Source organism: Canis aureus, chromosome 25 (assembly GCF_053574225.1).
Source record: "Canis aureus isolate CA01 chromosome 25, VMU_Caureus_v.1.0, whole genome shotgun sequence".
NCBI lineage: Eukaryota > Metazoa > Chordata > Mammalia > Carnivora > Canidae > Canis > Canis aureus.
Genome location: NC_135635.1, coordinates 41,092,304 through 41,109,538, shown reverse-complemented (window position 1 = coordinate 41,109,538; position 17,235 = coordinate 41,092,304). Strand labels below are relative to the sequence as shown.

Genomic DNA, 17,235 nt, shown 5'->3' with positions numbered 1-17,235 from the left:
AACAGAGCAAAATGGGCTGCAAGTATCATTAATACTGGTCTCATCTTGGCTATCACTTAACCTACTTAAGGCCTAGCCTGGGTGGGGTTTACAACAATTAAAAAAAATAAATAAAATAAAAAACATCTCTGACCTCATTGTCGTTACTATGAAGAGGCTTTTCCCTTAGTCTGCCATGGGCCTCAGCAGACACTCTTTGCCTGCCCCTGGAAAACATCCTGGATCCGTAAGCAGTCTCCGCTGCAGACTGCAGGGAGCACAGACAGACCTCCGCTCTTTGGTGAGCAGAAAAACCAACATTTCAAAAGGAAATCGCAGCCACGCAGTCTGCTGGCGCTGCTATTTTTGACATGCTTGCTGTTCTCTCAGGGCTTGACAACCTCTGTCTCCAGGAGACAGACAAACCAGCTCTTGGCAGCAAAGACACTTTGCTTTGAAAAAAGAACATAGGAAGATAGGCCTGAGCCTGGGAGGGGCCAGGAAGAGAAGAAGCCATTCTTTCCCTCTCTTCCAAGAGGCTCAGCACCTGGCGGGCGGGGTCCACAGCTCTAAGGCTGGGGCATCATCTTTGCCTGGTGAATCCTTCCTCTGTTTTGGTCCTCCCCAATGGGAGTGGTCCTGACAAGAATGAGGATGGCACCATTCATTTCAAAACCATTATAAATGCCTCCAATGGTTTCAAACATCATGTCATATAACAAAAAAAGGTTAGGAGAATGGACTATGGAGTTAACTTTTCTGGGTTCAAATCCTACCTCTGCCCCTTGCCTGCTAGATGACCTGGAGCAAGTTCTGAAACTGCTCTGTGCCTCAGTTTCCCTTTCTGTAAAGGGAGGATGATAATAACGCCAATCTCGTGGAGCTGTTTTGAGGACTACATGAGCTAATATATGTACAGTGGTTATGTAATATGTAATAATATGTAGGTGGTATAATATGTAACAATATATAAGCACTATACAAAGATTGGCTGTTAAAAAAACACAAAGATTGGCTGTTATTACTATTGTTTTACAAAAACCAAATGAAGTAGGCGGGCTAGGCATTGTTTTCCTTTGGCAGATAAGATGGTTGAGGCTCAGAGGGCATGTTCAAGGGCACACAACTAATGTGTGATCCATCATTCTCAGGGAAGACATATTCACAGAACTCAGTGAGCGTCTGATTAATACTACACAAGAAGAGAGAATGAATTTGTGTCTCCTAAATGTGTATACAGGCTTTTATTTACATGCCAGTTTGTCTCTTTGAAGGAAAACCAGCAGGTGTCCCCAGCCCCTATATATATATATATATATCTCGTTCAGTTATGTATGTCACATAGCCATAATCTCACATAGCTATGTATATATACAGAATATACACACAGATTTATATATATAAATATATACTGTATATACACATATATATGCAGGTTTCCCCAGTTATAAAAAGTAGGACATTCCTGTGAAACCTTTCATAAGCCAAATGAAGTAGAGCAAGAAAGAAATTACCATTTCATAAAGGCGAAAATCCTCTTCGGATTTCTTTGAGTTAGTGAGATCAGGTACTAACACAGGTCTTCAGTAAAAGCAAAGTGGTATTTAAAAAACAGTGGAGGGGGGCACTTGGATGGCTCAGTCTGTGGAGCACCCAACTCTTGATATCAGCTCAGGTCATGATCTTGGAATTGTGGAATCAAGCCCCTTGTGGGGCCACGCCCTCAGTGAACTTTCAGATAGCAAGGGAAACCTGTACACCTTTCTGTACACCGGTCTTTACTACCATCACTGTTATCTTCCCTCCACATTTTAACATTCTCAGGGATGGCCCTCCACTAGGGCCTTCCTCACATACTTCCTCCAATCTTCCTCCTTAGGACAGATGCAGGGTCCCACAGTTAGCCCTAAGGATAGAACACATAAGTCAGACCCCAGCACAGTTTTCTTATACTGTTCCAGTCCTTCAAAATCCCACCTCCCCTGGTCCTTGTCCTCAGCATCCCCCACTGATCCCCAGCCATCTTCATGACCCACTCTCCCCACTTTGCAGGTGGTGACACCCTGTAACATTCCTAGGGTGTGTTCAGCTTTCCTTTCCTCCTTTCAAGGGGAGGAGATAGGAGTCCCTGGAGGTGGAAGAAGCTAGCCCCTCCTACTCTTGTGGTTTCCCATTTGCTTCCACTGCAGCTCTCCTGAAGGTCCCAAATCAGGCAGGAATGTTCTAGTCACCCTACACTCATTCCCATAGCCACTCCAGCTTGCCCAGAGGACCTGGCCCAGGGCAGGCCAACGGGACTGCCTCCCCATTCTGATTTCTTGGCTTGCTTGCCTTTGGAGGTAGAGAACTTGCATCTGAATTACCATTATTAGCTGCACCTCATTTAGCCTCTCCAGTTTTGTCATCTGTAAAATAAGGGCGCTAATTCCACTTGCCTCACACAGTTGTTGGGAGGCTCAAATGAGGGGCACGTTAAAGAGGGTAGCAGGAAATAAACTCCCAGCAGAGCAGGGCTGAGGGAGCCTCAGTGATATTGAACAACCACTGTGGAGTGGGGCTGGAACCACCTGTACTCTCAAAGAAAGGCAGGATCCCTGCTGACTTCAGTTCTGTTCTCTGAAACAAACATTTAAATGAAATATGATATAAAAAATAGACTCATGGTAGCTAGCTATTTTATCCAGAATGCTCTTTGCCTGAAGGATTCACAGCAGAATCCGTTTAAATAGTGCCACTTAAGATGTGATTTAACATATAGAAATGTAATCTGAATGCATCTTGTAAGAATAGAATGGATATACTGGTAATATTTTTTTTCAACCAAGGTAGAAAATCCTTCCCAGGAGCAGCAGATCATTGGGAAGGACATTACTGAGGGTCACAGGGGCTGGGAGGGGCCCTGAATGTTCTTCTTTATGAAGGAGAACACTGATGCAGACAAGTGGAAAGCTCAGCCCATGGTCACAGGTAATTCAGAGCGAATTCTAACTCCACCACTGATTATATATATATATATATATATATATATATATATATATATATATATATTTTAATGGAAAACAGAAACCCAAGGATTAAACTTAACTAATTTTATTCATTTCCTATCCAGCCAAACTCATTAGCACAGCTGTCCATAGGAAGTGGAATCAAGTACTTTGTAATTCCGTGTCCCTCTTCCCTGACTTTCCAAGGTACAGAGGGTAGCAGGCATCACTAGAGAAATTCTTCATCAGATAACCAGCCGCTGGATTGGCAAGGAATGACTAAAACTTGTGACTCTAGTGAGTACCGAAGGTATTTTCACACTGGGCAAAGATAGGCTCATGTACAGGCTTTGGCCTGGGCAGCCAAGCAAGCCCTGAGCTTTTCATTTTACCAAGTAAGAGGTTCTATAACCTTCTAGGGCTATACTTTTTCTGTTAAATTTAGTGACTGGGCTGCAGGAAACTGTCACGAATTGGAAGTCTGAAAAGCAGGAGGTTATTTGAGACTTCTATATTTTAAAAAGGAAAGAAGGGATGCAGAAAGAAAGAAGGGATGCATCTTACCCAGAAGTGCCAATTTCTGACGCCCTGGGAAGCAGAAATCAGCTTCTAGATTCTTCTCTGTACTCTGTTGTCCTGGGAGAGAAAGAGAAGTCACTGTTGGTTACAGATTCCTTTTATAAATCACAGGACTCATGTCAGAAGAACAAAGTTTCCAGAAGCCATGGTGGCTGAGCCATAAATCAGACAGGCACTCTCCAGCTGCTTTAAGGCAATTTGGCGTTGCTGAAAAGAGAGAGAAAGCTGGCATGATGGGGAAAAGAGTTTGTGTCTCCCGTAGGACTGCTCTCTGTGCTTCAGGGGAGGGGTCACATTTAGCCAGGAGCAGCACACATGTGTGTCCGTGGGGAGCCCAGGTTCTCACTTACCCTCGCCCAGCCACACTCCATGCCTGGTCATTATCCTCTGTTCCCCTGGAGGTGTGTTTGGTTCTTGTTTTATTTGCTTATTTTTTTTTTCTGTACCTGCAATCCTCTGGCAGATGGTTTAATATCCCTGCAGAATTCCAAATAGCAATCTCAGAGTGCCTAAGCCAAGACTTTGCAGGCTTTCCTGATAGTAGGTCCTGAATCAGGTACCTGTGGGTCAAATAGGATGCAGTGTTAAGAAATACTGGATATGAATATTTCATTTCAATAAAACCGGTAAAAGATACAAGAAATATTGGGAGATTTCCCATATAGACCTTGACTTTTTTGCTTTTGAAAAATGAGAGATCTGGTCTTGATCCTGCATTTCAACTTTCCACTGAGACTGGAGCCATCACAGCACTGTTTTCCTTCTAGGTGGGAAACATTTCCAATGTGTGCATTTCTGCCAAAGGCACTAAGCCCAGCCCACTTCATCTGGTGACCCCATGGACACATTGCATGTGGCCCCTCTCAAAGCCTTCCTTGTATGATCTCATTGAACTGAGTTGCAGTGGATGGTTAGATGAGATGGGGGTAGGTGTGGTTGTTAGGAAGAGGGTGAAAGCAGAAGCAAGGCTGGCAGCCTGTGCAGGAGGCAGTCACAACTCCAGGCGAGAGACAGAATTGGGTGGCTGCTTGGAGAGAAGGGACCTTGTAGGAATCAAGAACATGCTAAGTTATATTCTCTGTCCAATTAAGTAGGCAAGGAAATGTGTGATGCAATTGAGGGTTTCCATCTAAAAATTATTAAAATGCAAAAAAAGGCAAACCTCAGTGTTTGGGTATTTCTGATTTGAGGCCAGCCGCCTACTTCTATGATGTCAGATGATGAGACATCACTCTGTTCGTGCTGGCTGGGACTGAGGGTTTTGAGTTGGGGCTCCTCAGTGGGATTTTATGGCTTTCCCGGGTAATGGTTGGCCATCAGCCATGGGCTCTGCATCCTTGCAACACTGTGAAGCCCGTGGTCATCCCCACGTGCTTTCTTCCCTCCCTTCCTAGATTCTTCTTTGTAGGCTCTCCTGTTTATGGAATTATTGGCTGTAGAGTTGGAACTGTGTCAAATATAATTGAGTTGGGAGAGAGATAAGAAGGGTTCTCCTCTTTTCCTTGCTTTACCTGTTATCTCCTCAAAATATTTTGGGGCCAGAATTTGGGCTAGAGGCAGCTCTAAATCCTTAGGGTCCTAAGAGAGGAGCAGATTTCATATTGGTCATTCCTTACTGAGGACAGATTTCACTTCTAAAAACCCAAATTTAGAAGGAGTCTATGATTCTTCCCCTGCCCATCACCCCTGACCCTCATACTTGACCTTTCTAGGAGCAAATCAGGTGGAGTTAAAGGGAATCCGTCATGGGTCTTCCATTTTAATGCCTGTCTGCCTCACTTTTTCCCATAAATGTAGTTCTGAAAAGTTGTTTTTGGTGTGTGTGTGTGTGTGTGTGTGTGTGTGTATAAAAGTAATATAATCACTTTCCTATCAGAGGTGATTTTAATAGGTAGGGGCCCTTTCTCGTTTAAATGAAATCACAGAATATAATAACTAAGCTTAAAGGAAAATATATGGTCTATAAAAATATGAACTTAAATTAGTTTATGGCATACTTCATACAGCATAATTCCTTTGTCCAGTGGAAGGGAAAGGAACTATGGACAGGGTTGCGGGATTATGGGTCAGATTTGAGAAAGAGGCTTTTTATTCACTGGAGGAATTAGGGGGTATTTTTCAAAATGTATGTTCAGAAGTGGGAACTCTAACAAACTCGATTGCAATTTCCTCTTTTTCTTGCTGCATTCTGACTGTCTAGATGATGAATTTCCAAGTGTGCAGCATGGTATCTTCCACACTTATAGCCGAGTCAGGTGAGGCAGGATGTGAGAAATGAGGTCGCGGTCTTAAGGCCCTCCTGTCTCTCTGTTAACTGTATGGGAAGGGGTGATGTCAGCCAACCTCGGAGTCAGCGCCCAATGCTGCTAGCCTGTCTGTGTAACTGTGTGGCCTTGAACACGGGGAACGCCTCTGAGCCATGGCTCTCTCCTCTGTAAAATCAGGCCATCGATAGAACACCCTCATGGTGGCCAGTGGGGTTAAAGGAGATAATGCTAAATAGGTAGCAACGCAGATCCCAGCACAGAGTAAGCATTCAATTTAAAAAAAAAAAAAAAGAGTTGTTTTTTCCATGGTCTCTTTCTTTTCGGCCCACTCTAGAAGGACACTAAGGCATAGGCAGGGCCTCTCAAAAGTGCCCAGCCTCTAGAAACAATTAGAACCATTCAAAGCTCATGTAAATCAAGGCCTTTAGGAAATATATGTGCAATAGTTTCTCTCCCTTTGTAGATCTGGATTCCTGACCTAACACTGGTCTTGGTTCAGTTATGTAATTATCTGATACTTTGTTGTAACATAGGTGACTCATAGAAAGGGGCTTAATACCCTCTTAGATGAAAAAATGCCTCCCTGCTAAAACAAGGCAACAGAAGGGAATATCCAGCAGTTTCCATAATCCATTTAGAAAGAACATAAGCACACACACACACACAAATCCTGGGAATCAGTGAGAATTTCCAACACACTTAGGAATTACCTGGGACATCAAACGACTGAGTGTGCACAGCCAGCCGTTTACTTGCCTGACTCCTGGGCTTGTACTGAGTGAGAGAAGGAGCTATGAGGGCACTGCATGAGGACCCACACAGTAAGTCTCCTTGAGTGCCGAACAGACTCAGAAACATGCCTTCGCAATGCATTTGGGGTCAACATTTTTCAGTGTCGAATTATAACACAAGCCAGTGGAAAATAGGACTCAATTTACATGAGTGTATTTCTTTATATACATTTCAGAAATGTATTTAATTTGCAAGGGAGTCGGCCGAACTCAATGATGGGCAAGTAAGGAGAGAATAAGACAAAATGACATACAAAAATTGAGCAGGCCACTGGCCTCCAAAAGACAAAGAATCCATTACTCTGCCCTGCATCGGGAAAAGTCCCTCATTATCCCAGGCCTGTTCTGAAATATCCTCATAACCAGGGGATGGGAGGGAGAGAAATTCCAAAACTCAGACTCCACGCTATTCGTGTTGGAGCTTCATAACTCTTGTTGTAGGGATGTTTTTCTCCTACCTCAGTTATACATTTCCTCCTATTTTGTACCAACTGAGATGGATATTCATCTGACCATATTACCTAGAATAACTCCTTATGCCAGAGTTCCTCAAATGTGATCTGCCGGGTCCTAGTCCAACACAACATTTCCATGGAGATGTTCCCAGCCACTACGTTTCTGCTTCTGAGATATATACAATGCATGGGAACATAAGATTAAAGGTCTAGAGAAGTCCTGCAGCAAATAATGTATTACACTTCTTAAACCTGTGTGGTCCAAATTATTTGGGGGGCACGTCTAGTCACATCCCACAAAAACTATAACCCAAGGAATAAATTTTGAGAAACTCAAAGTCATCTGAAACTTCTTATGGTGAATTTGAGTCCACGGAATCTTAGCCCTTAAAGGTTTTCTCCAATAGACCATTTTGCGGCCTCTTATCAACCTTCTGAGAGTTCTCCAAACTTCTGTTGAGTTGTGCAGAGCCATTCAGAATCACTGTTTTGATAGGGCTCTGAATAATGTGAAATATGATAGTCTCTGCCTCCCTGACATTCCAGCCCTTCTGAAATAGAAGTCTTTGAGAAAAATAACTGTAAAACTGGGTCTTATTGGTTCAAACTAGAGTATCTATTCCTTTTGCTGCAAATGTCCATACTTGAGATGCACTTCTCCAGACTGATAGCCTCTTGATGGCATTGCCTTGTGGCGTAACAGCCCGAGTTCTACACGTCTCATTAACAAAGTCAAAGACAATCATATGTGTCTCTATTTAGTTTTCTAACTAAACTAGATCTTTTTTTTTTTTTAAAGTAGGCTCCATACCCAGCATGGAGCCCAACATGGGGCTTGAACTCATGACCCTGAGATCAAGACCTGAGTCGAGATCTAGAGTCAGATGCCTAACTCAACTAGACCTTTTAATGAGAATATTCAAGTGCCTTTACTAAATATCATATTTTAAAATCTTATTCACAATCTGAACAAGACTTAAAGAAAACTAGCTGTGAGCTATAAGTAACCAGGCTCGTTAGTCTTATTTTCCATGCTCCTAAATATTGTTTTCAAGATATCCTCCCATGGTGCTTCAGATGATGGTACCTCCCAGTTGGATCTGGTTCCTCCCATGCTGGGACTTAAGTTCTCTGGGCAGCTCTTTCTGCCAGGTGTTCTTTACGCTCTTACCTTCTACTCTGCTCACCCAGGAAAGGCCTGATGCTCATTGTCTACTCCTCCACCCCCTCCACCCCTTCTTGCATCATTTACTTTCTGTGTTTACAGGTAAAAAGAGAGAGGATGTAGTTGCTCTTTACCTCTTATTGCCTTTGTACCTGTTGTTCCTTTTCTGGACATCTTGGTCTGTGAGGAGTTCCTGATAGCCAGTCCTTTCTTTTATCTTCAAATCAACTAAAAGTTTGGACAAGTGAACTGTGGAAAAGGTGGGCATCATACCTAATTCTGGGTCTGTCACTGACCTGCTGTGTGACCCTGAGCAAGTCGCCCAACTGGCACTCAGCAGATGGTAGCTATTGATATTATTCTTTGGCCCAGGGTCTCCATCTGTAACATGAGATGGTTGGATTAGGTGATTTTTGGGTTTTTGCTTGAAAATTCTGTGGATGCTTAGCTTATTCATTGAATGTACAGCTGGTTCCCTCGATAACTTGGCAAACATTATTGCTTGGCTTTTGCCACCCAAATGATCTTTTGTAAAGAGAGCCAGAGTTACTAAATTTCAACTTTATATAGAATCATTGAATTTCAGAGCTTACCCACTCCAGTTTCTTTATTTTATAGACAAAGATCAGAGCTTACCACTTACAAATATATTGAGCAGGTTATAGCAAAATTTTGAAAGGGATATAATCATTTTTATGTAAAACCAAGGGGGATAAATCTCTTCCCTCAGCTTTTCTCTTGCTTTTCCTCCTTCCCTCCTTCCTTTCTTCCTGCCTTCCTATTTTTCTTAGATGAGGTCTTAGTTATTAAGTGCTTCCAGATCTTCTTTATTTCACAGTTGCAAAATAAACATTTCTCAGTTTTGGCTGTGTCAAGTACCTTGGCATTATGATTGGAAAAATGTTGGGCATGGAAAGGCACTTCTATATTAAGGAGGAGCAGGGGAATGCAGACCAGCAAGGGTGCTAACTAGTATTCTCTGAGTCTCTGGCTCCCCATTTGCAGAGGGAGCATGTAGACAGAGGAAAGAAAAGGTGGTACAATTCATTGGTATCCTCAGATCAAGTAGAAGCTGATTTTTTCCACTTCTGGGGAGGTGATAGGGACCTCAAGGGCAGATGTTGGATTGTATGCCAGCCCCAGTGTGCTATGCAATGACTCTGGTTAGAAAGGTCTTGGTTGGATAGAAAGTATCCAGCTCTGCCCTTCAAGCTCAGCCTTGAGAGGTACAGCTACAAGTCCAGACCAGGGATCCCCCTGTGCTGGATCCCAGTCCTACATGGTTGTGCTGGATCCTAGTCCTGCATGGCTCCACTGGTCTTGGTGCTTTTTGGTGTCTGATCATCAGCCTTATTCCATTTGGCTTCCCTCCCTATTGCTAGTGTGCCTGATGAAGCAGCAGAACCCTGGACAGGGAAGGAAAGCTTATGTGGGCTCCTAATGCACTATTTGACCTTGAACAAATTGCTTGAAACACTTTATTATCTGACTTTTCTGCTCACTATGGAAAATTGTACAACTCAGAAAAATGCAAGGAAGAAAATAAAAGACCCCATAATCCCATAGCCAGAGACATTCAGTGTTAGCCTGTTTTGGGTTTTTCTTCTAGACTAGCTATGTCTCTGTCTCTGTATCTGTATCTGTATTTGTATCTGTACAGAGATCATATTGTATTTCATTTATAAAAACTTCATATATCTTTAATATTCTCATGCAATTATTACATAATCATTATTAGATACATCATTATTTGCTACTGTTTTGAGTTTTGACATTCAGGTTTCTGTTCTTCTAAATGATGCTACAGTGACTATTTTTAGTATGGATATCTGTCCACATTTAAGGATATTTTCTTAGGCTTTATTCTTGCAAAAGTCAAGAAAGATGAACAAATGGAGCAACTTATGTTCTAGACTCCCAACTTCCTCACCTATCATAAAGCACAGCAGAAACCACAATAATGGCAGCAAACACTTCCCCAGCATACCCTGTGCTGGGCCTGTTTCTAGGAGTTTTACATGTCTCAAGTCATTTAATCTCCCCAGTGGCCCTGTGGGTACCTCCCTGTCATAGAAGTAGCTTGTCCAAAGTGGCACAGTCTGTCAGGGTGGAGGTAGGATTCGACCCAGGTGGTCTGGCTCACAGTCCTTGCTCTGAACTGCTGTGATCATATGGCCCCTGAGGAAAGAACTAAACCCAGTGACCCATAGGCTACCTTTCCTCCCAATGTTAGCTGCATTATCCTATCCTACACTAGCCATGTGCCCAGGTAACATGGCTGCCTGGTAGGAGTTCACCGGCTCCTTGAATCCTCTTCATCTGCCCATTTGAGTGCCTGATGAGGTTGGGGTCTCACATGTGAGTGGGTGTGAATGGGCACATATGTGTGTGTGCTTATAGAATCTTTGGAATGGAATGGAGCACGCAGAGAGAATGTGAAACAAGAAAGCCCAAGCAATCTATTGGCAAAACAATAAGACACGGGCCATCTCTGCTAATAGCTATAGATAACATCATGGTTTCCTTTTTATCTTAAGGTTCTCAGGCTCCTTGGCTGGGGAATTTGTCATTTGATAATTGGACTGTCACCTCAGCGCAGCAGGGCTGGGATTGGATGTGGCTGTCTGGCACAACCCCATCCCAAAAGCACGTGTCTGCACTTATGATCTGAAGGGCACCTCCCCTTCCCAAGCAACTGCGCCCACATTGTCAAGAGCATTGCTGGGTATGATCATCCATCCTGTGGGGAAAGAGGTCATTGACAGACTCATCACTGCGACAACATGTCCATGCTGCTTTTACTGCTTGCTCAATAGTGAGATTGTGGGGCTCCTTGGGATTCTGACTTAGTAAATCTGGGAGAAGCTGCGATGTGTGCTCCAAGCAGTTACCTTCCTGAGGTTTGTGAAATCTTAGGCAGTGGGTCTCAGCCTTCATAGGGCTTCAGAACCATAGAGACACTTTTTAAAAAAATACCACTTCCTTCTCCCTCTGCTGTCTTGTTCCCTCTCCATCTCCAACTTGAATAATTTATCTGGGATAGAGTCCTGGTGCAGCATTTAAAAAAAAGCTTCTCAAGAGACTTTCATGTGCAGCTGGAGTTGGGAACCACTAGTCTAAGAAATTCTGGCAAGAATAATTTTATGCCTTTACATTTAAGTGCACTTCACATTTTACAAACCTTTTCCACAATTGAACATCACAACAATCCACTAAGGTCAGCAGAGCAGGCATTTTTATGATTGATCCTGGTCCAGAGACGTTGACTAAGTTGCCCAAGGTTGCACAGCTTCTCCCTCATTCAGCAGCACCTGTTCTCTGCCCAGCCCAGGCCAGACCTGCCAGGCCCTCTGGGAGGGGGCAGCCTCCCCTCCCCTTAAGATCTTCTAGGATCAAGTCATCTTAGCTTCCATCAGCTGCCTTGTAGTATGGATGCTGGGGAGGCTCTTTCTGTTCATTCTCACCCACATCCTTTCTTTGCAGCTGCTCTTCCTTCCTAGAGAGTCTCCTTGTGAAATGTGTAGTTATGATTTCCTCCCCTCCCTGCTGAACAGTTAGATAATGGCTCTGAGAGACAGAAGCCTGGGGACCTGGACGGTGCCAGTCACCCACAGCACCCTGACCTCAGCCTCCATTCTAGCCCTTCACTGCTGGCCCTCTGCAAAAAGCACAGTGCATGGCAGGAGCAGGGAAGCCCCATCCACCAGCAGCTGCCTGGGGATACATTCCCTTCTCCCCAGCTGTCACCTCCCATCCTGAATTCTCACACTCACCCCCCCCCCAGATTTCTCTCCTTTACACCTACCCACCCTTCCATTGGCCCCCCCCACCTGCACCCCCTTAAAGCCCACCTGAGTCCTTCCTGTGAGGCTGTTCTGAGGACTGGCGGCCCTTGCAGTGGTGAGTCCCCACTCTGGACATCTGGCTGATTGGAGCTCAGCAAGGTGGAGCAGGGAGAGAGGAACATAACCAGGTAACCGCACACGCTCCTCCACGGTCCTCCACCCAGCAACCCACTAATGGCTCAAACTCTCCTGACACAAACCAAGGACTCTGGCTTCCCTTTACTCTTCTTGTTCAAACCTTTTCCCTTGCACAGGCTGTGTCCTGGAGCGGTTCCCAGCGACTGCAGGCTCTCGGTGTCAGGCTCCTGCAGCCTCAATTCCTGGGAGCGCTGCTGGGCGCGGGGGCGGGGAGGAGGTGGGGCTTTGCCTTCGCAGCAGTGCGGGCAGCAGAGCTGCGTGTAAATCTGCCCTGGGCCAGATTCCCTTCCCTTACCTATTCAGCAGCCTTGTGACTGAGAGGCAGCTGCCACCCCGCAGATTCCTGCAGCAGTCTTGTCTTTCCCTCTGTTAGGGCCTGCCCACTGCGGTTGTTAGCTGATTTGGGGGGTTGGTGTGGAAGGTCAGTCAACATCCTCAATGACATTTGATCCCCCAGGACTGACTTTCAGGAAAGGCACGTTCTCAGCTAGCAGGGATGGCTCTCTCCTCTCCTCCTCTCCTCACCTCTCCTTTCCTCTCTCTCTCTCTCTCTCTCTCTCTCTCTTTTTTAAGATTTTTATTTATTTATTCATGAGAGACACAGAAAGAGAGGCAGAGACACAGGCTGAGGGAGAAGCAGGCTCCCTGCAGGAAGCTGGATGGGGGACTCAATCCCCAGGGCCCCAGGGTCCCGACCTGAACTGAAAGCAGATGCTCAACTGCTGAGCTACCCAGGTGTCCCTGGCCCCTTCTCATACAACAACCGTATGTGGCTTTTCTGCCCCATCAGAGGATCTGGAAGGAGGGGAAAGGGGTAGATGGACAAGCTCTCCTTTCTCAAAGCAAGGGAAGCAGTGGTGAAGTTTCCCATGGTCAAGAGAGACTGGCTTGGTGAATCTTCACTGTTCTGGTTGGATGTTGTGGCATAGATGGTTGTTAAGCGCGTCCAAGGGTCGTTTACAGTTGCCCCTTTAACTGCCCTGTCATCCACAAGACTGAGCCTCCAACAGCTAAATCAATACTTTTGAAGTCCTGATTTTGGTGGATTGGAGGAGGGTTGACTTTGAACCAGTCTGAACCTCTTTCCTAGAAACTCTCAGTTGGGTCCGATCAGTCTGGGCTAGCCTCTCTATGGAAGAGATGGAAAACCTCCTAGCCATAGGAGCTAGAGGGTCTCATCTATTATCCAGATTCACTTTTTCACTGTATAATGAAAAAAAATTGAGGCCCTGAGAAATCACGTGATTGGGCCAAGGCCACATGGCTGTTATGGCTACTTTATTACAGAACTGGTTTGACGTCCCACGTGTTAACTCACTCTCTGGACTAAGTGATGCCTCTACAACTAATCCCCTGTGAAAGCTTGTGTTCCACTCAGACTTTGAAAAAATCCTAGTAGCCAGGCCTGGCATGGGGACTTCGTGGGGAACCCACAGACTTCAGCATCGTACTGACCTAGGTCTGAATCCTGCCTTTCCCACTCAAAAGCTTTGGCTTTGACTGTGGGCACATTTCTCACTCTCTTGAGGCTGATATCTTAACTGTAAAATGGGAATCATTATACTTATTTCAGAGAAATATTGCAGATAAGATCTGCTTAGCACATAATCATTGCTTGATAAAAGAAAGAAGGCTTCTTGGCCAAAATATATAATAGTTTCCTCTTTCCCTGTGCTCTAATTCTGTAGCTGGTTTGTTTTCAGAATTATTTAGCACCTTCACGCTTGCAGTTGGGAGAACAGGGGGCTTTCTTTAGCCTTTTCTTCAGACCCCAAGGGGGATGGCCCTGACAGAGCCTGGGGCCCTTATCATTCCTCTCAGGCTTGGGGCAACTCAGATGTAGAGAGGGAGGTGGTAAACCTGGCAATTTGAAAGAAACAGGTACCTCACTGTTACTCTTTTTGAGGCTTGTGAAATCCGTTCAGCTGTGATCTAATCTTTATTAAAGGACTGCTCTATGACCCCCTACCCCACCTCTCAGGCTGGCAGGGGACTCACTGAGTCAGAGCATGTGAAGAGTATAGGAGCACAGCTCGTAGAAAGAGACTCCTCAGACCTGGTCATTTCTGAGACCATGGGCATCGGCCTGTTGACCCCTGAGACAACGTGCCTTTTGAAACACTTTTGAGAATGGCTAGGGAGAACACTGGCTTATACCTCCTGGCAGCTATGCCTTGTGACCTCACAGAAAGAACTTTTGCTGGGCTTGCAAGAGAAAGCTGCTCTTTTCTTGTTGTGTCCTTTATACCTTAAATCACCATTTCTGAGCTTGACTCCTGGTCATTCACCTCTTCCCAGAACAAATCCCCATGGAATGTCCAACTCACCAGGGCCAGAGAAGAGCCTCTCTCCACCTCCCCGTGAATTCTCATCTCTCTCAATCCTAAACCTCCTTCAAAGACTACCCAGTTCATATCCAGCTTCCTTCATGAAGTCTTCATATGGACTGGTCTGCTCATATTGCATTTAGTGGAGGTTACCTTGTATTGATATGTACATTTTCAGATTCTAGTCCTCTCTACAGATACATATAGTACGAGTTCTTTACCTCAAAGGGTTGGCAGCCTACTTAAAAAAATAGATGACTTGGGGGTACCGGGGTGGCTCAGTCAGTTAAACATCCAACTTTTGATTTTGGCTCAGATTATGATCTCAGGGGCCTGGGACTGAGCCCTACATTGAGCTCCATGCTCAGTGGAGACTGCTTGAGGATTTTTTTCTCTCCCTCTCCCTCTGTCCCTCCCCCTGCTCACTTTATCTTTCTCTCTAAAATAAATAAATCTTTAAAAAATGTGTCTTGGGGTGCCTGGGTGGCTCAGTTGTTTAAGCATCTGACCCATGATTTTGGCTCGGGTCATGATCTCAGGGTTGTGAGATTGGGCTCTGTGCTGGACATGGGACCTGCTTAAGATTCTCTCTCTCTCATACTGTTGGCTAAAACAATTCACTAGGCCAGTCCAGACCTAAGTAATGGGGAAATAGACTTTGCCTTTTGGTGGTGGAAGGAGCTTCAAAGTCATATTGCAAAGGGCAGAATGGAGAATTTGAACCATTTTGGCAATCAGACTGCCATTGCCATGTTAGGGCTCAGAGGATTCCATTCCCTGAGACTTGCTTGTCTCCCCTCTCTTTCTTACAGATGGCTGAAGCAACATTTCCAAGCACCATGCCCTCATACCACAGAGTCCAAAGGCAGGAAAGGACAAACCTTTCTAAGAATAAGGAAACCTCCAGCTGTCTCCCACCAACCTCTCTTAGGCCACACTTAGGACACATGCTCATCCTAATCAATTTTGTTAAAAATGGGTAAGATTATTGTTCAACATAGGGCTGGGGAGGGCCCCAACTTCTTTGAAGTGCTTGACTTCTAGAAATCTGAACAAAATTGGGGTTCTGAGAGCAAAGAATCAGGGGTGAGGGATGACAGCTGGGCCAGGAATCAGCAGGGAGTGGAGGAGGCAACTTACAGAGTATCTTGTGCCATATGCGTCTGTCTTTCTTTCTTTCTTTCTTTCTTTCTTTCTTTCTTTCTTTCTTCTTTCGTATTTTGGGATTTAGTTTCTTTTAACATACAGACCAAAACACACCTAGTTTTTGCTTTGTTTTATTTTGTTTTGCTTCTTGTTGTTTTGTTTCCTTTTTCTTTCTTCTTTTCTTTTCTGGGCAAAAATGATAAGATGGAGAAACTCACCCCGAAACAAAGAACAGGAGGTAGTACTCACTGCCAGGGATTTCATCAACATGTATATAAGTAAGATGTCTGAACTAGAATTTAAAACAATGATTAGGGGCACCTGGGTGGCTAAGTGGTTGAGTGCCTGCCTTCTGCCCAGGGCATGATCCTGGAGTCCCGAGATCTAGTCCCACATTGGGCTCCCTGCATGGAGCCTGCTTCTCCCCTCTGCCTGTGTTTCTGCCTCTCTCTCTCTCTGTGTGTCTCTCATGAATAAGTAAATAAAATCTTTCAAAAAAATAAATAAAACAATGATTATGAAGATAGTAGCTGGGCTTGAAACAAAGCGTAGAAGACACTAGAGAATCCCTTGTTATAGAGATAAAAGAACTAAAATCCAGTTGGGCTGAAATAAAAATGCTATTACTGAGATGCAGTCCCAAGTGGAAGCCATAAAATGAGGATCAAGGAATCAGAAGAGTGAATTAGTGATATAGAGGATAAAGTGATGGGAAACAAGGATGCTGAAAAGAAGAGTGAAAGAAAATAAATAGATCACAACAATAAACTTAGGGAACTCAGTGATTTCACAAAGTAAAATAATATTCATATTATAAGAGTCCCAGGAGATGAAGAGTGGAGAAAAAAAGACAGAAGGTTTATTTGAAGAAATTATAGCTGAGAACTACCCTAATCTGGGAAAGGAAACAGGCATTCAAGTTTGTAAGGCACAGTGAATTCCCCTCAAAATCAACAAAAATAGGTCAACACCTCAACATATTATAGTGAAACTTGCACATTATAAAGAGAAAATCCTGAGAGCAGCTCAGGACAAGAGGTCCTTAACTTACAAGGGTAGACACAAAAAGGCTGGTAACAGACCTGTCCACAGCGACCTGGCAGGCTAGAAATGATTGGCATGATATATTCAACATGCTAAATGGGAAAAATATGCAACTAAGAATACTCTATCCAGCAAGGCTGTCATTCTAATATACGTTTATATTAAGCCTGCATGTGTTAGGATCTGGAGAATCAAAGGTGAGCAGAGCGTTAATGTTTTTAGGAGGGAGATTATAAGAGATGTCAGACACATGTAAGCAACCGACTGTAGTACAGTGTAATGAGTGGTAGACACTGGGGGTCAGGCTTTCAGGGTATTCATGAGGGCCTAGATCCTGCCCTGGTGTTCTTCACTCATCATCACTGCTTTCTGACTAAGGGAGTGAAGTGCAAAGAGAAGTGCAGGAATCAAGATATAACTTTATTATTATCCATAGTAGTACCCAGTTACCTGCAACTCTGGAGTAGCAGGCCAAATTAAAACACTGTTGAGACCACAGACAAATGTGTGTGGGG

The 17,235-nt window shown here is 44.4% G+C and overlaps 2 protein-coding genes and 1 long non-coding RNA gene across 8 annotated transcripts in view; 2 read left to right on the top strand and 1 right to left on the bottom strand.

Moving 5' to 3' along the window:
• The window catches only part of KCNA6 (potassium voltage-gated channel subfamily A member 6), a 54,170-nt gene that overhangs the window by 7,591 nt on the left and 29,344 nt on the right, over positions 1–17,235 (top strand). The gene's annotated exons all lie outside the window — the stretch shown is intronic.
• The window catches only part of GALNT8 (polypeptide N-acetylgalactosaminyltransferase 8), a 134,728-nt gene that overhangs the window by 99,837 nt on the left and 17,656 nt on the right, over positions 1–17,235 (top strand). For 4 of the 5 annotated variants that reach the window (XM_077871359.1, XM_077871358.1, XM_077871363.1 and 1 more), the window contains one exon: positions 15,343–15,509. The exons of the other annotated variant lie outside the window; for it this stretch is intronic. In XM_077871359.1, the coding sequence (XP_077727485.1) occupies positions 15,343–15,509 (167 nt within the window). The remainder of the gene's footprint in view (positions 1–15,342; positions 15,510–17,235) is intronic. 5 annotated transcript variants of the gene reach the window in all.
• On the bottom strand, positions 1,119–12,494 carry LOC144297378 (uncharacterized). 2 transcript variants are annotated; one of them, XR_013364414.1, is made up of 4 exons: positions 12,072–12,494; positions 3,989–4,102; positions 3,528–3,599; positions 1,119–1,885 (listed from the first exon to the last, which is right to left on the bottom strand). It is a non-coding gene; the product is annotated as an uncharacterized LOC144297378 (long non-coding RNA). The 2 variants fall into 2 exon arrangements; XR_013364415.1 differs by lacking the exon at positions 3,989–4,102 and having other exon boundaries at positions 1,121–1,885.